The sequence below is a fragment of the Rhyacophila brunnea genome, unplaced genomic scaffold (assembly GCF_057557595.1).
Source record: "Rhyacophila brunnea isolate RB1 unplaced genomic scaffold, BYU_Rbru_1.0 scaffold_10, whole genome shotgun sequence".
Taxonomy (NCBI): Eukaryota; Metazoa; Arthropoda; class Insecta; order Trichoptera; family Rhyacophilidae; genus Rhyacophila; species Rhyacophila brunnea.
Genome location: NW_028232752.1, coordinates 7,984,200 through 8,008,000, shown reverse-complemented (window position 1 = coordinate 8,008,000; position 23,801 = coordinate 7,984,200). Strand labels below are relative to the sequence as shown.

The window sequence follows — 23,801 nt, the reverse complement described above, 5'->3', positions numbered from 1 at the left end:
GTCTCAAGCAGACTCCTAAAATATTATGCTCCTTCCTGTGATCTCTTTCTCGACTTATCGACTAATACTGGTCGAAAGTCTCTTTGTCTGACAATCAATAGCAATCCAAGTCGTTGTTGTGCTGCAATTATTACTGATTACCAGTGACGTCCTGTGGAGGTATATAGGTCATGCGTTGGTTGGGGGCGGCACATTATGAAGGGCGGCAAATGAAGGAAGAAAAACAAATATTACAACTTACTTATCAGATCAGTGGTGGTTTTCCATGAATCAAACGATGATATCGATGAATATCTAAAATTATGTACGGTTTAATGATATACTTTTAGATATTTTATAGGTATATGAATATTTTTTGACTATTATCTATTATGGCTTGTATTAGGTAGGGTTTAATTGAATTTAAAAAACTAATAATCACTATCTACACATTGTTATCTTATTTCAATGAGAACAAATATGTACGACTGACAAAGTTTAGTGTGAACTATTTATCTCGGATCTTAATAACCTACTTCCACCCTTTGCCACTGGTAGGGGGAATGGGACAACTGGACGCCAGGACAATTGGACGCCGCACTGTCGTAGACACATAAACAGAAAGTAGACGAGGAACTTTAATCAGTTTCTATCTAATACTTAGTAGTTTTAATTCATTTTACTTTTAACATAATGTTTTTTTTATTGCGGATTGAGAATTACCATGCCTAAGGCTTTATATAAAAATAAAAAAACTCTTTTTTTCGTTGGAGCTTAAACATATGCACGATTAAATTATTATTTACGTGTGCATATTTAAATTTTTAACAACTATTGAATCATAATATATAATTTAAATATTTCTCCGACCATGTCCGATCCTGATAGGATCATATGGGCCTCCACAGAGTGGAGATTTGTATTGACAGATTTTGTTTTTTACGAGAAATGGATGTCAGCCACTTGCTCAACCTATTAGGTCCATACCCTGACACACACAAATTGAAAAACAATATGTGTACTTGCCAGACCCAGGATTCGAACCTGGGACCCACGGCTTTATAGTCCAACGCTTATGCCGCGCGGCCACCGTGGGCGTTAAATGGATGTCAGCCACTTGCTCAACCTATTAGGTCCATACCCTGACACACACAAATTGAAAAACAATATGTGTACTTGCCAGACCCAGGATTCGAACCTGGGACCCACGGCTTTATAGTCCAACGCTTATGCCGCGCGGCCACCGTGGGCGTTTAATTTTTAAATATAGATAATAATAATAAATATTTATTTTAAAAGTACCTAACGTCTATATATTTTCGAATTGCGTGGCGTCCAGTTGTCCCGACGCCAAATCGTCCTAGACCCCTGGTAGGTGGATACCTACTTAACATTTTTATCAGATATTTTAAACTAATAATATAAGAGAACGGCATTCTAAGCGTGCGGAAGGGACGACACTTTTTATTACTGATTTCCTATCGATACTTGGAATTTATGAAATAATGGGGAAGAGAATAAAAAATAAATGTGTATCATACTTAAAATACGTTTCATATTGGAACACAATTCCGTGTAGCACTTCAAATCTTATGCATTATTGGTTAAACAAACCATCGTCGTTAACACCTAATCTGCCTGAGAGGTTAAGCGATGTATCCTCAAATAATTCACATACTTTGCATGCCCAAAAAGAATTATGTGTTAAAAGATGACACTCGTGTGTGGGTGTATTTATGAATATTACTTCAACACTTTTAGCATTAGTATGGATTAAAAGTTTGGCGAATGTTGAAACGTTTTACATTACAAAAAATAATTTACTTAATAAATTGTGACTGTTTTTAACACAACCGTTAGAATTGAATTGGAAATATAGACCACTTAAAATAGGTATAACTACTATTTAAATTAAGCACAATTTTTATATAGTTTTTCAGTAGGGTCTGTAATATAAGAGATCTATTACAAGATTTTATTTTTTGAGAAATACACTTCAATTTATTCAAATGCCCAACATTTGAATGTTTATGATCTGAATATATATTGAAAAAACGACATGTGATTGCCAGATATGGTATTCAAACTCGCGACACCAGGCTTCAGAGTGATCTGCCACTACTTCTACGTATTATCTAGTTTATATAACAATTATATTAAACTAGTTTTTGTGTATAGTTAAACTTTTATGTTATATTATCTGTAGTAAGTACCTATGTCTCGTCAGTAGATAATGAATATTATTAAGTATCACATTTAGTAAAGTTTGTTGTTAAATTTATTAAATAACATGTAACTGAAAAAACTTTTCTATTTAAAATGTATAGGTATTATTATATTAATTTATCATAATGAAGATCTGTAGATTTTTTTACCATGTTCGAACCTAAGAAGATTATATCATGGGTCTCCACAGTGTGGAGGTTGTATCAACAGATTTTTGTTTTTACGAGAAATGGATTATGTATAGCCACTTGCTCAACCTATTAGATCAATACGTTGGGTTCAAATACACATTGAAAACAACATAAAATGAGTTTTTCCAAACACGAAATTCAATCCTGGGACCCACGACATTATAAAACGACGCGGTTACTGCTCGGCTATCGTCGGCGTTGTTCCACATATCGAGTATAGACTTTTATTTAAATCTATATCTAAATTATACATATTTGTACATTAATTTGTATTTATTTATAATTTGACAGACCAAACAGACAAATATTATTGCAGACGTTCTTGATAAGAATAATGGAGACATGAAAATCACTGGAACTTTTAGTGTTAAATACTTAATCTTAAGTAAGTAGTGACATTTTAAATACATTATAATATAAACAGTCAATATACACTGTACAAGAATTTTAATAAGATGTGAAAAATATTGGAATTATTGTAATGTGTAGGTAAATATTTTTATTGGAGTCATTGGTTATGTTATAATATAATCATTTTTGCAAATATTCCTCTTCCTCGGGTCATTTTTATGCACTGCCGAATATGGTACTTAACTCCCTTTGACTAAAACAGTTATATTGTGTCCCTCGATGATAGTCCGGTGTTATTTTTGCAGTTAGTCAGCGGCGTTCTTGGTTACTTTAGTGAGTCGGGATCATAACACATAACACGCCTTCATCTCTTTGACTTACCAATGATGGCCAGCTTCTTCAAATTGTCGGCTCTCATGCATCTCATACGTAACGCCTATCCAGGATATGTAGCTTCACCAAGATAGACATACAACAGAATCAATACATTAATTTATTTTATTGTTGAATGTTAAGTGAATTTCTAAAAAATTTTATACCTAACTGCCAAGGTCTTCGTTGTTTCAGCAAATTGTTCCAGCGAGTGCTCTTGAAATAAGATTTATTGATTTACATTTTAGACAAATGTTAAAACATGGCACAGTGACTCATATGATTTTGTTATAGATATACAGCAAATATATTTGTTTGAATCGTGGGAACTTGTTATTTATATATAAACAAAAAAATATTTGCTGAGTTCTATGAGAATTTGAAAATCTATTATAGATAAAGTACAATAAGCCCCATTAATATTAATTTTTTTGATGTAGGTGACTCGTAGAGATTTATATTTCCACAAATTTCCTAAGTGACAGTTAAGGTCTTACTTAGATAATAGACATATTTCATTGTTAACGAGATATATATACAATGTTATATGAAAATGATATGTCGAAATTTGTTATTAATTTTAAGACAATGGATTAGTTTTAATTGTAGAAAATAAATATGTATCTAGATAGGGAAGTATGTATTAGTAAAGATTGTGTTAATGTGCTATAGTCAGAACAAGTTTCGTATGCTACAAATATTATAAGCAGGGGTCGGCAAACCACGGCTCGCGAGCCGCATGCGACTCTTTGGGTGTTGGCGTGCGGCTCTTTGCCAAATTCCCAATTCACAATATTTACAAAAAAGGTATGATTGTTGTTGTTTTAAATCCGCCCATTGCAAAAGTCGACAAATTAAATTTTTCTCCATTTCATATTCACACCAGCACTTTTGAAATACATTTTTTGGTGGATTTAACAAGCAAAGAGTTATGCAGCTCTAAATTTGTAGGTCTTGCCGCCAAAATTGAGGATTTGGAGAGAGAAAAATGCAATTTAATTTTACATCACAGCGGAGCGCTCTAAAAGATCTAAATAATAAGGTAGATACTACGATTTTTAATACATGGTATAGCTTTCCGAACTCATATTCAAGATACATGGTATGTATGTGAACAATCATTTTCAAACATGAACAATATTTAGAGCATCTAGAGAAGCCAAATAACCGATGAGAATTTAAAGTCGCGCCTGAAATTTAAAACTACAAGTTACATACCAAACACACAGAAACTCTCCAAAGAAATGCAAGGAAGGAAAAAATACATGCATGGATGGCTCTTGAATTTTTTTTAACCGTTGTGATACTCATATTTGGCTCTTTTGGTCCAAGAGTTTGCCGACCCCTGTGTTAAGCGAATGACCGATAACTATATTACGATACTCTTCGGGAGACGGCCAAATCGGATTATATTATATAGAGTCAATGATAATTAAGATTTGTTTTAATTTCTTAGAAGTGATGAATTTGTACCTTATCTTAAATATAGGAAAAATCATAAAGTAGAAAATATAGGGTTATCAAACAAAAAAAAATAATATATATTTAAAAATAACTCTCAATAAGTTGATTGTAGCACGAGATGTAGGTATGGCATGTTGCACCATCTTGTTGGAACCACATATCGTCCAGATCAAAATCATCTAATTCATGCAACAAAAAAATCACTAATCTTGTTTCTGTGGCTTTTTCATCGACAGTAAACTGCACTGCCATTTTCGTTTTCAAAAAAATACGATCCCATTACTCCTCCAGACCCTAAAACATACCAAACTGTTAATTTTTTTATATGTAAAGGTGTTTTAAGAATGGCATGTTTGTTTTAATTACTCCAAATGCGACAATTGTGCTTATTTACGAAGCCATTTAACCAAAAATGAGCTTTATCGCTGAAGATAATTTTTCATGAAATAATGGATCTGTTTCAAGTTGCTCTAAAACCGAATCAGCAAAGCACATTCACGTTTTTGGCGGGTTGGGTTGGATTCTTGACATCACAAAAATTACCATTTTACTCGGAATTTTTCAATTAAATTACAAATAGTACCTAAGCTCTGTAAATTGATTATTTTGACGTAGCTCGAATAGATTCGTTATTATAATGATCAATTTTAACAATTTATATACCCTGTACAGTTGTGTATATTTCCATGACGATTTGCCAAAAAATACTGAACACAAATGTCAGTTTTGGTGGGAATCAGAAAAAATGGCTGCTATGACGTTTTAAAAATCTATAGTACTTACTATATTATATGCGCGCGCATTTTTTGAACCGTGTTCCAAAGAAATCTGCTACAGAGACCACCAGCTAAGCTGTTTCTATTCATATGATTCTTTTCCTTATATGATAAAATAAAAAAATATATTATTATTTACATTAGTTTTATAAAGTGATAAACAAATAAAAACTTACATTTTATCTATTGTAAGACGGTGTCAAAAGCAGATAACATTTACAAGATATTCGCAAGAGCTTCTATATCTTTAATATATTCCGACTCATAAATTATATTTGCAGAGATATATTTTGACGTTTCAATAAAACGTAGTTATGATTTTTTTTAAGTTTGTCTTTTCATGTCCATTTTCATGAATTGGATTGGATGCGTCTGTAGTAATCTGGAAACAACCTTTTCACGGTTGAATGTTTTAAATAATTTCTCGATTTTTATTCAAATCTTAGAAAGCGGAAATTCTTAATGTGTTGACCGTGCTTAATAACAGTGTTACAGACATTTCGAGTTAGACGTATAGTTATAGTTAACCTCTATATTAAGGATTCAGTATATAATTATTATCTATACCGGCATACCTAAGTAGATATATATTTTAGGAATAAACCTACGTTAAGAAATAGTACAACAAGAGTAATACAAAAATGAATTAATAATAAGCTAATAGTAATTGAAAATCAATTTGTAATTATTTGAAATTCGAATGCGGCTTGAATGTATCAATAATTAGACCGTGGGTATTATAACTGTAGTATAATAAATACACCACTGTTTTCCACTGAAGTTATATAAATTTAATTTACTGTTCTGTGTTCATAAACATAATGACTATCAGCCAGGACCGTTCAACTAGGTTGCCCTAAGTGTATTTATATATTATAACAGTGGCACGTTTACCGACACAGAGGTCCGACGAACTGACTGATTTTGGGGATCCCTACCATAAAATAATAACAATTTGACGTCCACGCAATCTACTATCAAAGATGTAGGTATATAATATTCGCAACTCTCTTGGCAATGCATGATCTGCCTATTCTCACATCACTGATTTTAACGTTGTTGAATTATATTTGACCGCGTTTGTTCTGTAAAATCTAAACCTACATTATTTAAATAAATAAAATGATCTATTTGTGAGAAATACGCATATTTTATCGATTTTGATATAATTTAATAATTGCATAACTAAATGTTTAAGCTGTTTGAAGGTATCCTCTAAAACTTTCTGACGAATCAGTTGTGTTATTTGCATCACAAAAAATCGCCGCTCATCTTATACCACGTCTTTATGATGGACACTTGTCCTACTTTAATGTTATTCACTCACTCAGCTAATTTCCATTAAACGTTCTTAATTGGATATTAATTTTATCAGTTAAATAATAATACTCAGGAAAATAAATAATATTAAATTATTCCGCAGCACTTTTTTTTCGAATATTAAAATTTCTAACAATGGAGTAAATTGGGACAATAAAATTTAGTTGTAATATATCTAGGCATATAACAAGCATGGAAATATGTTAATACAATTTTATTTTTAAACATATTATAATTTTAACAACAATTCGAATTGCGGACCAATTTCATTTTTATCTGCTTTACAAAAGTATTTTCCAATTTATTGATATACAAACATAATTTGGAAAACCTTATAAACATACATACTTATTAGAAAAAACTTTAAAAAGTATAGTTAAATTGTCAAAGTACGTATATTGGCTGGAATCCGATGGTTGCAGGTTTGTGTACTTTCGGCATCTTTTTTTCAAGATTTTTTCTAAAATGTATCTTTCTGAGGTATTTCCAAATTATGTGTGTTCAATAAAGAGTATTACAAACATACTTAAATCTTGTGAATTTTTCGTTGAAATCAAAAATCAAGTTTCGTCAAAATCAAGACAATTAATTGCTAATAAAATAGGTTGCTAGAATTCTAAAATGTTAAAAATTCAGTTGGTTATGATTTTTTCCCAATAATTGATTCTTTACTTAGTAGTTAAGAAGGTTTTTGTATTAATTTATTATACAATCAAGAATTAACTGTGTTCGTTGTCGTTGTGCATTTAACATTGGTGAGTGTACGTAGTGCCTGAAGATGCCGAAAGGAGAAACCTGGGTTGCAAAACGACTCAAATGGAGTTACACAAAAATTAATGTGATAAATAATAACCTTATAGCACAGTTCTTTTAATTTAACTAATTCTACTACAATAATCACAAATATCGATTCAATGATTAGAGATTTTTTTAGCTTAGAAGCTTTTATTTTAATCCATTTATCTTAGTCCCTATATATTACTATTTTTATTTTTTGTTTAATTGAATAAAATCACAGTATAAATTAAATGTAAATTCATGACAGATTTCATAATTAGATTAGCTTACCAGCTTCTAGAGATAGTAATATAATAGCCGGTTATATGAACAGAACATTAGAATGTGCCGGTACATTATAACTGTGGCACTAATGGGGTAAATTATACAGTTCTTGGTCAATCAACATGTCCTCCTAGAAACACGGAGTAATTTATTTTTTTGTTCGAAGACTTGATTACGAATTCCTCCCTTGGGGTAACATATAATATACATTGACCGTGTAATAACTACGTATATCCATGTAATAATAATTGTTAACTATTCCCGAGTTTATTTTTTATAGTTGTGCTACTGTTTTATTATATTATTTTTATTAGCCGTGCAGCTAATTTCATATTTTTCATTGTTACATCTTCCACAGCGTTGCCATATAATGCCAACACTTTTGAATAGTCGTATTATAGCCTGATAAATTTAGAATTTTTCGACACCGCAAACAGCTTAAGACGTCTTATAAAAACTAGAAATATATATTAGGTACATATTATGCTAACTTTTTTCACCTACCAATAAAATAAAAATATTTAAATGACATCCAAATTTTCTTCCAGTATTAATTTTTAGTTATTTAATTAAGCTGGTACTACAGGCGATTCATGTTCATGGTTGACTGATCAACCATCCTTCAGTAATCTCTACCCTGAACTCTCTTTTTCCAGTCAGTCACACTGAGCCTCTCTGAGTTCTTCTTAACATTATCAGCCCATCTCCACCAGGGTGGACTAGGGGCCGAGTCTTTTTTAATATTTGTTCGTGCTTATATTTTTTTAACTAACTAGTTTTTATGCACTTTTTTTAAAAAAGTTTAGCATTTTTTCTGCCATCTAGCTTATTACCGTGTTTTTCTAAGCTCGTATTCTTGTTTGTCCGGTGGTTGTTTATCCAGTACAAATCTTGCAACCGATTTCTAACTAACTTCCTGACTAGCTAGACATTTGAAACTTTTAGCATATATCAGAACACGATGCCAATGCATTCTTAAGTTATTCGTTAAGTAGAATTGAATTCATTTTCAGTTAATTCTGTTTTGTATGAAAAGTTATTTCGGAAGAAATCCGTAACCCAATCAACTATTATTGGTTGCTAAGGGGGTAGTCCTAGCAACTAAATTATTAATATATACGTGCGTTACTATGGAAATCAATATTACATTTTAGTATTCTATATATTTCTTTGTTGCAAAATAGCAAATGAAATGATATGTTGACAATTGCTTTATTTGTCCTAAATTATTAATACATAGAACTGTCAAGTTTATATGATTCAACAGAAAATTTAAAAACGTGGTAAGATTTAAAAAGTTCTTTTTATCTTGTAATTTTTTTATTACACTATCTAGCATATTACTGTGAACACCAGTTGGCAACACTGATATTCTGTCTGTAGTTTCCATAGACTAAAAAAGATTTCGTTTTACCTGTCTCATTCCAAATTTGAAAATGATTAAGATATTGCGTTATAAATCATCATTTTTTAAAACAAAATGTAAGCCGTTGCTATAGATACTTCGGTTTTTTAATTAAAATCTCTCGGGATCGTGTTGAATTTTTCTCACGCCATAATTTGCGCAAAAATCTTTGTTTCCACGTCAGCCGTGATTAATATGCGCCATTGTATTAGACTTCATAGTGAATGTACAAGATAAAAATAAACACCAAATTGTTTGAGTTATAATAATATGAGAATGCTACTGCGCAGAAACCACATAATATTAAACACACTATAGTTTTAGGACCCTCTCCCTCTAACTAGTCTAACTGAATGAAATATAAAGATTCGGAACATTGATTTACCGTATTATAAGATAAATATTTAGCTAAATTCACATAAGTAGATATAACTATTTGACGCGTACACATTTTCTGACAGTTCGTAAAGCATTCGGGGCGACCGTATAGATATTAAATGTTGTGTAAAATGAAATATCGACTGATTATTAATTAGTATGGAGTGCTTTTTAAGCATTGAGATTGTATATCGTTATGATGTCGCAGTTTTGACCAAACTGAAAATAGGCAATCCACGATTTTTGTTCTTAAGGGCGTCTTCATTATCTCAGCATCAAACTTCATTGCGTGTTTAGTATTTTTACAACGTTTTCTTAGCTCGTATTCTTATTTGTCCGGTACAAATCTTGCAATCGATTTTTAACTAACTTCCCGACTACCTAGACATTTAAAACTTTTAGAATATATCAGAACACGAGGCCAATGCATTTTTTAATACTTTTAGCCATATTTAAGTAGAATTGAATTCATTTTCAGTTAATTCTGTTTTGTATGAAAAGTTATTTCAACACCATTATTGGTTGGTAGGGGTCTGGGGTCCTAGCAACTAAATTCTTAATATATACGAGCGTTACTATGGAAATCAATATGACATTTCAAGTACATTTTTTTTTGATCTTTTAAGCTAGTCAAGTCAAGTTTATATGGTTCAACAGAATTTAAAAATGTTGTATATAAAAAGTTATATATAAAATTATAGATATTTGAATTAATCAATTTTCCACTGATTTATTGTATAATATAATTTAAAACGCGATCTAATTAATTTACATTTGTAATATATATATATGGTTGCATAATATTCTTATCACTATATGGCAGATTACTGGCAACTGTGTGTTATAAATGCACCAATCGTAAAGATATATTAAAATTTATTTGTCGTTTTGTAAACATATTATATAGATACTTTATTTATTTCATAGCGAGAATTGATTGGCGTAATTGGAATTATACAAAAGTCTTATAATGTGTCAGTGGATACTTATAATTATATCCGATATAGTAACTTATATATTTTAAAAGTGAAACATAAATCAAATACTTACTTGCCATCGGAATTATTAACATTGAAATGGCATTTTCGCGATAGCACTCTGAACATAAAATCTATTTCAGACTACAATTCCATCTTTAGATAAATAAACAGATACGTTACATTATATAAATCATTCTGAATATGAGCATATCGCGCGAAACAACGCCCAATAGGTTAAAATTTAGAATTATCGAATGCTTAGTTTTAAAACCATCATTGGGATTAGTTAATTGGAAAACATGTTCCTAAAAATTGTAAAACACATCGTCGGCCTAATAATAATCGATACATGAGAAATTTCGATACGAGTAACGGATAATTTTATTTAATAATATTTATATGTTGATTGGGGCAACCACAAACTAGTTTTATGTTTTTTTTCTTCAGTTAAGCATGTTTGGTTGGCATTCCTCTTCACCAGGGTTGAACTGGTTATCTACGCATGATTAAACGCTTATATAATTATTTTGGAATACTATTAAAGTATTAAAGATACAAGTTAGTATAAATTAGGGTACACGGTATTTATTCAAATATGTAGCACAAGAATTTATTAATATTAATTAGAAATGACACTAATAACAGACGACAATAGTTTAATTTTACCCTCAATATATCTAAGTGTTTAATTTTTGGTAGTAATTATGTATCATTATCTCATAATAATATGTGTTGGTGTAAAATCCAGGAAGCGCTTCATCAGGGCGACTTAAAAAGACGAAGAGAAGGCTCGGTGGACGCGACTACATAACTTATACATAGTCTCAGATGATAAGCCTTCACTTAGGCATGTGCTGGACTACGTAGTTTAGATAACCATAAATCATAACGTGAGTTGGAGTAATCATAACCAGAAAGTGAAAATACTGATTGTCCGTTTGATGAGACTAGCTCCACCATCGACGACGTGTTGAAAGCTGATGACGCCATGACAGTGACAAAAGCGTATCCTCGAAAAGTTATTATCATTTGTTGTAATGCTTCTTTAGCAGAGGCAAAAGAAATGAAGCCCACATCGCAATCCAAGTTAGTTAGACTTGAATTTTTATTACCACGTTTTTCTTAGCTCGTATTCTTTTTTGTCCGGTGGTTGTTTATCCAGTACAAATCCAGTCAATTTTTAATTAACTTCCCGACTAGGTAGACATTTGAAACATTTAGGATATATCAGAACACGATGCCAATGCATTCTTTTAATACTTTTAGCCATATTCAAGTAGAATTGAATTCTTTTTCAGTTAATTCTGTTTTGTATGAAAAGTTGTTTCGAAAGAAATCCGTAATCCAATACACTATTATTGGTTGCTAAGGTGGTGGTCCTAGCAACTAAATTATTAATATATACGTGTGTTACCATGGAAAGCAAAATGAAATTTCAATATTTTATATTTGTTTGTTTGTTGCAAAATAGCAAAAAAATGATTTGTTGACAATTTCATTATTAGTCCTAAATTATTAATACATAGAATTGTCAAGTTTATATGATTCAACAGAATGAATTCAATGCAACACTGAAAATGAATTCAATTCTGCTTAAAGATGGCTAAAAGTATTAACAGAATGCATTGGCATCGTGTTCTGATATATTCTAAAAGTTTTAAATGTCGAGCTAGTCGGGAAGTTAGTTAAAAATCGATTGCAAAATTTGCACTGGACAAACAATCACCGGAAAAACAAGAATACGACCTAAAAAAAACGTTGTAATAACCATTTATTTTGTTAATTATTGATCTGAAACATTCAATAATAGATTAGATTACATATGAAAGGTCTCCAGACAATAATTATGTAAATAAAAATAACGAGTGCCGTAGATTTATTTTTCGAGATGATGGAACTTGCACAATGCATTATTGTTATGAGGTTCCCATACATTCCTCTTCTTTTGTTAACTCGATCGTCGATCTGAAACTTTCACTAATATTAATACCTACCTCGTGGACGCTTTACAAATGAAAATATCAAAAAACATGTATGCCGTCAATATGATTGAACTCAAACATCGTATTCCAGCACGTTGGTGGGAAGGGGTGTAGCCACAGAAAAGAAAAACATATAATATTGTCCGTGCGTGAATGTCAAATGCCACGCAGAAAATAAATTGTAATGCATGTTACGATATTGACATAAATATTCAAAATAACAATAAAAATATGCTTACTTGTGAAATGTAGTTGCACTATTTGTTTTTTTTTTCATATTTGTATTTATTACTACAACCTTTTACTGAACAGATTGCTATTTTAAATTTTTAATGAACGTAAAACCGAGAGCAGTTGTCAGGGCGACGCACAAGTTTAGAATAACGTTTTATTAACACGCGTTTAAGTTTACCTTACTCGAAATCGGTTGCCTGCATGGCCTTATCAGTTAGATATTTCAGTTCCCATTATTTCTGAGTTCCCGGGTGTAGCCTCCGCAGTTATGGTTATATATAATATATTTTAATAAGAGAAACTAATGTAGATAAGGGCTTTTTGTTCGTATTGTAAAATTAGTGACTTCGGGGTTGAAAGCGTTACTAAAACGGCAATACGATGAAACGATCACTAGCGATCACATTTTTATAAAACATAATGTGCATAAAATAGTTTTTTTTTAATACTTTAATTATTATTACGCAAAGTGATTTTCCGTTTACTAGCACGCTTAATAAAATACATCACGTGATACGTAACTTCAATAACTCAACCGTTAAAGTTGCATTAATTCAATGGGAATGAAACATCAATGGAGTGGATTTTTATTCACTTTCCCTTCTGCGAATCTATCGCACAATAATTTATTATTCAATTGAAAAAAGCGTACATACCATGTGTGACTGAACGTAGTATGGCGGAATGTATCCACTCTTTATGTTAATGTTGAAGTTGCTATGTTTGGAATCTACGTAGGTACAGAAAACTGCTTGTAAGGTAGTAGACAAAAAAATGTAAACTGAATACCTGCATGCTATTATATTTTGTACAGTTCATAATTATTTTACGCTTGAAATGGTTATTTCCTTAATACATACAATACTTAAGGAGGTAGGAATTAAAGGGATCTAAGTATACATTAATATTTCGCCAAGTTAAGTAAGTCAACTTCAAAGTTAAATATGCGATTGTATATTCTAAATCTATATAGCTATTTATAACGTTTTTAAATTTTCTGTTAAATCATATTATAAACTTGACTGATTAGCTTAAACGATCAAAAAAAATGTACTTGATAGAAATAATACTGAAATGTCATTTTGACATGTCATATTGACTTCCATAGTAACGCACGTATATATTAATAATTTAGTTGCTAGTAGGACCCCAGACCGCTAGCAACTAATAATGGTGTTGAAATAACTTTTCATACAACACAGAATTAACTGAAAATGAATTCAATTCTACTTAAAGATGGCTAAAAGTATTAAAAAATGCATTGGCATCGTGTTCTGATGTATTTTAAAAGTTTTAAATGTCTAGCTAGTCAGGAAGTGCAAGATTGGTACCGGACAAATAAGAATACGAGCTAAGAAAAACATTGTAATAAATAAGGTCTGGTCCACTCATGAGGTTACTGCCGAAATTTGGTAAGTCTCGAAATCATGTTATGTAGTTATTGCAATTTGAAGTTTGATATGCTATTTAAAATCAGGCAAAATCCTAATTTCTTTGTGCTTTATGTACATGTTCTATATATCACGTCATGACAGTCATTTTTTTAGCATACATATTTATTTATAGACACATAATCCGTTGTTAACTATAAATACGGAAAATATCGACTTACCAACTTTTGATTGCAAGCCCCCAAATCAACATTTAATAATACATTTGTATTATTAAATTAATATTACTCTTGTACCATCAGGGCGATCTTCAATTTCTAATTTAAATTTATTTATTTAAATAATATACCTAATTAAAAACTGAAGACCTTCACAACATTACCTGAAAAAAGAACTAAATAGGAGGTACATATTATAAAAACATAGAAATCAAAGCAGTATTAGAAAAACAGTTTAAAAATAGTAGAAAAAGTAAATACAAAAATTGTACCTACATGGAAATACGCCGAATGAGCTAAGAATTTGTGAGACAATGCCCACCTATATATAACACTCATCTTCGCATAATAATAGAATATATCAATATCCATAGCGATTTGGTTGAACACAGTTATTGCCCGTCAAATTGAAATTACAAATGACTGGTTAGTTCTGCTGATTATACTACAGAAGTTTTAAATCAATGCATATTACGTGAAATTGCACATAAAATATTTATAGGTATATTTTTTTGATTTTGAACACATGTGTGACTTATCGAATTCTAATATTAAACTAATAATATTTGTGATGACGTCTCATTTATCTTTTATTGATTTATTCTTATTTAAGTATTATTGAAACTTTATAAAAATATTTATACGACGTATGTTTATTTTGTAATATATATTATTTTGGATATATTATATTGTTTTGTAAATTTAAAAATGTTAGTCTCCTTAAAAAAAACTGCTCAAGCGTGTAGTTTATTTATAGTATAGATATGTACTTAATAGATATTTCCATTTTTTGCAATGCATGTTAAATTTATTCATCAATCTGTGCTTATGAAACCCAGTATAACTAATTAAAATAAAAACCGGTCGATGAGAGGTTCATTCCTAATGGCGATTGATTGTTAATTGACAATCATATTAATTTCATTATTTATCTACCAAGAAATGGTATGTAGATTACTCGAATTGATTTATGGTGTAGTAAATTACTGCTCTAGTTTTAAAGTACATAATTGGTACAAGTCATTAACCTTCCTGAATATAATACTATACGAATAATTGAACCAAGATTTAGCATCACGATTTGAATATTATCCATGTAGTAGGTAGTAACATTTACCGTGTGCTCTTTACATAAAAAAAGTATGATAAATATGTTAACGTTGGCATCAATCCGATGAAGAATAAACATTTAGAACAATTAAAAGAAAGTGTTGATATAAATTCGATTGAATCCCATTATCGAATATTGAACAGGTCACCGTTTGATAAAAATGTTATGAACACATCTCGACAAGGCTCTAATAGTTGCAAATTTTTGGATATATAATTATTATAATATATGGACTCAACTAACACTTACTTGTACACGATTTGCATTTATTTTTACAATTTGCTTCTGAACCTCGTTACTAGAAACATTGGCCTCTATGAAAAAGTAAAAAGAAAAACTTTGCAGAATCAAAGCCGTCAACTTCTTTTTTCTTTTTTTTAGGTCTTCCTTCCCGAAAAATACCGTCTAGAATCCAGTAGCGAAGGGTGGAGGTAGGCTGCTAAGATCCGCCCTAAATAGTGGACATTTAACTTTGTTAGTCATACGTATTTGTTTTTATTGACCAAAGACTACAATTTACAGGGTGTTGATTAGTTTTTAAAAATCAATTAATCCCTGCCTAACCAAACCATAATAGTTTTGGTATACTTTGGGCGATACGACACAATTGTGCACACTTATTTGTTTTCGTTGGATTAAGAGTACATATTACACATATTTTTGGCTCATTTTTTAAAATTTATTAAGCTCTGTCTAAACCAAACTATGATAGATAACAAATGTTATTCTGTCTATTAAATATCCAAAGCTATGTATGATTTAATTGCATAATTTTAGATACTTTATAGATAGGCTAGTATTTTTTGACTATTATTTATTATGGCTTGGTTTCGCAGGGTTTATTTGAATTTTAAAAATTAGCAGAGAACAAATACGCATGACTCACAAAGCTTAGTGTGCACTATTTATGGCTGATCTTAACAGTCTACTTCCACTCTTTGCCACGACCAGAATCCAAGTCGAAATTTTTTAAATATTTGTTTTTTTTTTTGACTACCTAATTGCCATGCGATTTATTTGTATTTTTTATGAACGGTGTAATATTACGTAATAAAAAATGTCAACCAACCTGCATAACAATTAATTAGATGACGATATTGAATATCAACTTTTTAATATCATGGTTTACGTATATAAATTTGTAAACACAATTAAACAAACCATTATTTTATCTCCTTCTTTACAGGTGCCAAAATGCAGTATTCTCGAATGACTTCGACTGGCGGTGGAACTCGATCGCATAGAAAGTTCTGATAATCAGAAAATCACCATGGTTCCGACCATAACGGGCGGCACCCCCGAAGCTAACCACGCACGCCACACTTCGAGGGACTCTGGAACTTTCACCAACACCAAGGGTCTTCTCAATGCTCCGGGACAGAACAACTGTTTCTTAAACAGTGCAGTACAGGTAAGATAATTATTTTATTTAAATACTGATTTAAATTATTGACGTCAGTTACAGATCACTGTCAAGTACTGTATTAAATACATGTTTGAATTAAACCAGAAGTTGCATGTGTGGTACGTGTAAAAAATATTTTTAAATAATTACTAAAAACAGTAACCTAATACACTCATTATCAGCCGGGGTTAATCCAATGCTAGATGAAGGCTCCCAGTAACTCAGTCACTTTTCTCGGTCCTTAGTTTTTGCTCCCACACATTCTTGCTAAACTTGACGACCCATTGGCTTTTAGGGTGGTACTGTAGTCGTAAGTGTCCCTTGAGTATCACTGTAGCATTCAATGTTTATACCCCAGTTCCACATGGAAAAAAATACAGTTAAAAGATAATGATGCATTGCTTTATACTCAAAAGTCAAAAACATCTTAAATTTTTCATAAAAATGAGTAACCCTTTCAGGGATTAATCAGTATGTTCACCCTCTACCGGTATTTATAGGTCGATTGCTTATTAAAATGTATGTTAGAAATGCTAAATTATATTAGCTAGGTTTTAAGTTGAAATAAGAATTTGTGATTTTTTTTTAAATGCCCTGTCATTCAACAATGTTTTTTTTGTTGTTTTCTTATTAAAATAGGGTGTCGATTTGTCCATCGATTATTCATTATATGAACATATTCGATTGCATATTTAGTTTATAATCTTTATTGTCAACGACTAGTTCACCAAATTCCATTCGAATTATAAGCAATAACTGGCATTACGATTGAAATTCACAGCTTTGAGCCGCGGCCTGACTATATAGAGGGTATTACTTCAACACATGAAAATATTAATTAATTATTAATTAAATAATAATAAAATAACATTCACCATTTCGTGCTACGTTGTGTTACTATTAATTTTTTGATTTCTTTAACATCTATCGGTCCATGTTTCACATGCATACGTCAAAGCTGTATGTTACAGTAGCGGCTCGACGACTTTCTAGGTGCTGGGGTTTAGCCATTTATTATTAAATATACATACTTACCTACTTTCTCACATTATACATTAAATACCAAAATACTTATAATAATATGATAGGTACTGTTCGGTTATACGGAATACAGCGGAAAACGCATTTTGAAAATAGCCGATAAACTGGATTATTTGTTAGGTTAACCCAATGATATTCAACCTTTTTTTTCTTCGGGCCAAATACATAGATTTGTAAAGTAACGCGGGCCGCATCACTGCTGGTGTGACGAAAAAAATCATGAAACACCCCCTTTTTTACAAAACATTTTTGAGATTTTAAAAATTATGCGTGTTTTTTAAATTAATCGTGTGCAATAGCAACACTCTTATACCAGATCTGATGTGGACCATAATGACAATCCTCTTCGGGTGTCACTATCTGTGCGTCGAAACGAATCTCAAGATGTACGAAATTCCTGATAATAAATGTGTTTCGGGCCGCACATAAAAGCTTAACGGGCCGCATGTGGCCCGCGGGCCGCAGGTTGAGTATCGCTGGGTTAACCTAACCAAACCTAACCTAACGTAAACTAACCCAAACTAACAGATAATCCAGTTCATCGGCTATTTTCAAAATGCGTTTTCCGCTGTATTCCGTATAACCGAACAGTACCATAAATGCTATAATGTAATAAGGAAATGAGTAATTTTTCGGAATAAATAAAATGATTATCTGAGTCGTCTATTAATCACTTCTAAAAAGCGTGCTTAAAAATATTAACTTAATTAATACCATGGGGTCATTTGATTCGCTCCCCAGTATGATAAAATAAATTAAATAGTTAATTTATTCATGTAATTAAGTACCTATATATATTATGACAGTGATAAAATATTGAACATGTATTTTTGACATAACGATGTGGGGATGGTCCCTACGAACCCTTAAGGTAGAGCCGCCCCTGTGTATGTAGGTACATTATTTAATACAGAGTTAAAATGTATTATACCCCTCCTGACTTACGCATATAAGTTTAATGTAATTGAATAACACTAATGATATACAAAGCACATACGTTTGTTTGAATCGTGAAATAAATAAGAAAATAACTACGCTTCCATTGCAGTGTACACGTATCATTGTAAGGATCACTGTGATGTAAATGACCCCCATGTGAAAGATTAAAATCTATGCACTATAAGGTACTATCTCTATCCTATCTGCCTAATATTCTAGTTGAATAAGTCGTTCTCATCCTTTGTATACAGGTGTGAATACAAATAGATATTAAATTTATTCAAGTGAATGAATTTAACAACGAAAAAACTTGTGGATCTTTAATATTTAATGCATTAGGACCATTAGGTAGTATTTATGTATTTACCTAGAATAATCAAATAAAAGAGTATTTAATTACATTACCGAACAGTTAAAATTATAATATATTCAAAACGTTTATACGTGGAAAATGTAAAGACAATAAGTAAGTAGGTACCTTAGTAAAGACAGTAAAATAGAGCAATAAAATACACTACACAATTTATTACTATTTGACGATAGTTAGTTCTGTGTATACAGCATGAATAGGACAATAGATTACGAACTTATACCCCGTTTACATGTGCATAGATTTACTGCTGACAGTACATATTATCGCGGCCATAACAAGAAAACTCTTGTGTAAATGTGTATTATCATGCAAGTTACAAGATTGCATGCATGAATCAAAACAAGCTTCTGAATTTTCACGCAATAGTTGGATCTGTTCAATATATTCGCCTGCGCAGTATAACGATAGTAGCAAAAATTCCGGTAAATAAACAAACTACAGCGCACAGACTCATATTGAGATTAACCGTATTTCACTACCTGTCAAATTGTACTATAAAATGACAACATCGCGTCTCGCTTACTCTTGAAGAATGAGATTGGCGAGACAGTCAGCACTTTTATGTGTACACAGTTTATTATCGCTATAGTTTAAAATACACACTATTGCTGCAAGTAAATCCATGCACGTGTACACGCGCTATTAATTATAGACTTGATTGAATCATTTTTACCCAAAATAGCTATCGACAGATGTTTATTCCTAAAACTTAGTGGGAATTCTAGGCACATCAAATAGTTGTATTTACAGATTGTTTGTTAGCCATTCGCCCAACCCATTGGGTACTTACACTGAATCAGATACAAAGTGAAAAACAACATCCATTTGTGATTAGCCACTGATTCTAATTTGCAACCTACTACATTATGGTTAAGTACATATTTTTAATATTGTCATTAATACCAACCTTAAATTGTGTGATGTGATCACTTTTAAAACGACAGATATATTGGGTGGACCCTTCTTCTTGATATCTGAAGATACGTAGATATGAAGACACACTCTAGTATTATTTAATTACTAATAATTAAAACTTTTATTGTGTGTAAGAATATTCGCAAATAATAAAAACACAGAACAATTTTTAATTATTCATGACGTTTATGCGTTTAATGATGGAATCAAATGGAACAAGTGAAAAGTGACTCATTTGTTTTTAAAACAAATGATAATGCAGGAAACTGCATTACCGCTCGAGCTTTCATTTATTATTTTCGCCAATTGATGTCATTACAGGACATTGGCTATTGGCTAGGTACAGACCTACAAACTTATCTGGAGAATGGCAAAAAATGGAACTACGAACTACCATGGACGCCATATTGAAAAACGTCATCCGAATGTCAGATTTTGCCAGTTACGAGTAGTGATTGGGTAGTTTTCGACAGTGGCTACCCCATCTCATTCTCCAGATAAGTTTGTAGGTCTGTACACTATACGTCAAAAGACATAGCATAGCATGTTGGATTTGACTAACTGACTTCTTACAGCAGATAGACTTTAGGTAGACATCCATTTTCAATACATTTATGAAAACTAATAGTAAATGACGTAAGAATGTTGTAAACCTTTATAGCAATTCTTCGTCCATATTATTTAAAAATCTCTATTAATATGCGTGTGTATTTACCAAACGCTAATCGTTAGAAATGCCCTGTCAAATAAACAAGCGATATGAAAACAGCGGGACGTGAACCTATGGACACGAGTTATTTATTCCCACTAACGAGATTCTAAACAAATTGCTTTTAAATTTCGTTGATAGCCGGTTATGTAAAAGCCATAAATATTATCTACTCGATCTTGTAGGATGGAGTCCGATAAATGAGTGGCTACTTATCTTAACTGTTTTATCTCATTTTCACCACACCTTTTTGGCAATACATATTAAGATATATTATAAGTTATTCACAAGCTTGCCATTTCTAAATATTTATAGATACACTTAGGTACCTACCTATAAAATAAATGTACATATTACTTTGAAGTAACTGGTATACATGCCTCAGTATACCTAGTATAATTTTGAATCTAAGATATTTATTATCAAATATTTATTCTCCACAATACGGTGGTATTGCAATTAACTTATTTATGGATTCTTTTATCAAAATCTGTTCTGTTAAGGCTATAATACTTCAGCTGGGGCACGGTCTAAAACGATCGTGACGACGCGACGCGAAAATTGTGCAAACGACGCGTGCAGAACAAAACATAATTTGTCATAAAAATTCAACATGCGTCCATTAATGTTCTGTTTATTGTTCTATTAGTAACAATAATAATTTATTCATTGATATGTTTTCTTTTTCAAGTAAATGGGTAACGTTTTTAATCATCTTTACACGATTTAAGGATTAATACCCCCGTCGCCATCACGAAACAAATTGACGTGTTCACAGCTCAACTTTCGCTCTCCGATTGCCAGCGAGTCCAAAATTTCGTCACACCGATAGTTGAAAATTATTTGCCGTTTCACTGAAGTATGCTTAGGTTAGGTGCAATAAATCTTTGCGGTAATTATTATAATATTGAGTACAAGTCGGTTATGGGTAAGTCAGCGGCAAACACATTTTGAAAATAGCCGATATACTGGATTATTTGTTAGGTTGGGTTAGTTTTGGTTAGGTTAGGTTAGGTTTTCATTCTTGAATTCATGAATTTTGCCAAAATCGACTATGACAATCAGCGCGGTTCCCGCCTGGCTTCCCCATAATCGACTTGTACCTAATATTGTTATCACCGGTCCATCGCACAGATTGAATTTCTCAAAAGTGGCCTCCAAATCTGTCATCAAATATGACCAACTAATAAAACATTAAACGGATACGCGCGAAAGCTCCATAATCGTATTTTACAATCTGGGTTGGTCAAGTGCAACAAATTCTTGCAGTGATAATAATATTGCATTGTTATCATCGGTTACCATCGCACAGGCCCAATTTCGTAAGGGGGCCACCAAACCTGTCATAAAATACGCCCGAATAGTTTATGAAACAGACATGTGTATACTGTATACGTTAGTATGTTCGAATTGATTGAGTAAAATAAACGTTTTGTAACTTTTCAAAATAAAAATATAAAACTTATTTAGTTTTAGTTTGTTGACAAGTGAATTATTTAAATTTATATTCTTTTTTTGTTATTCAATATCAGTATTGAATAACAAAACATCAATATTCATAAATACAAGAACGCCGATAGCCAAATTTAATTAGCATCAAACGTCTGTTTTAGACGATTAAGTTAGTAATGTCATTTATCTTGATTGATCACAAAACAGATTGCCTTCTGATTGGTGGAATTAGTTTAAATTAGGAAGACTTAGTTTAAAGTTATATATAAGAAATAGTTCGCATGAATATAGATGGATCGAGAGCTTAGAGGTAAAACTGACCAAAATACTAATTGGAAAGTGAAAGACAGTTCAAGTCCCACTCGGTCTAACCTTTTTACTAGAAATTTTTCAAAATTGTGTTTTTCTTAATCCCTATCATTGGGAGGACTCGAAATCAGTTGGTTCCCGAACTATCTACGTATATTAAATTATTAGCAATTAATACATTATAAAAAAAACTTGCGCTTTCGATTGATTAAAATATACAACTTATTTTGAGAGTTATCTTAAAGCCAATACTACACATAATAGCGCCTGTAAACGTCAATGGATTTACTGGCGGCAATAGTGCTTATTTTAAACTATCGTGACAATGATTAATTGTTTACACGTAAAAGTGCTGACTGTCTCTCCAATTCATTCCATAAGAGTGAGCGAGACGTGATGTTGTTATTTTATGGTACTATTTCGTACTATTTGACAGCTCCTGAAAATCGGTCAACCTGAAAATTTGTTTCTTTTGCCAGCAGGTTCGCCACTATCGTTCTACTGCGCAGGCGCAGATCGAAGAAGAAATACTGTCACATGAAAATTCAGAAACTCCCAAACTTGTTTGATTCAGGCATGCAATCTTGCCAACTGCAGGATAATACATGTTTACCGATACATTTTCTTCTCAACAGTCCATGCACGTCCATGCACGTGTAAACGTGGTATAAAGATAACTGTCTCGACACCATACAAAACAATCACATTCTTCATGATTTTTTTATTACAACGTTTTTCTTAGCTCTTATTCTTATTTGTCCGGTGGTTCTTTGTCCGGTACAAATCTTGCAATCGATTTTAACGAACTTCCCGACTAGCTAGCCATTTTAAACTTTTAGAATATATCAGAACACGATGCCAATGCATTATTTTAATACTTTTAGCCATCTTTAAGTAGAATTGAATTCATTTTCAGTTGATTCTGTTTTGTATGAAAAGTTATTTCGACACCATTATTGGTAGCTACGGGTCGGGGGCTTAGCGACTAAATTATTAATATATCGTGCGTTACTATGGAAATCAATATAACATGTCAAGTACAAATTTTTTTGATCGTTTAAGCTAGTCAAGTCAAGTTTATATGGTTCAACAGAATTTAAAAACGTTGTATATAAAAAGTTCTTTTTATCTTGTAATTATCTATTGCTACTTTGAACTCCGCCCCACGAAAACATTAATATTGTGAAATCATCAAATTTTGATTTTATGTCCCTATTT

General features: G+C 31.6%; 1 protein-coding gene across 1 annotated transcript in view; it reads left to right on the top strand.

Moving 5' to 3' along the window:
• Positions 1-23,801, top strand: part of ec (ubiquitin specific peptidase echinus) — a 424,072-nt gene that overhangs the window by 134,512 nt on the left and 265,759 nt on the right. Inside the window, exon 2 of the mRNA XM_085950304.1 lies at positions 16,627-16,851. Within this exon, the coding sequence (XP_085806430.1) occupies positions 16,711-16,851 (141 nt within the window). The 5' untranslated portion in view covers positions 16,627-16,710. The remainder of the gene's footprint in view (positions 1-16,626; positions 16,852-23,801) is intronic.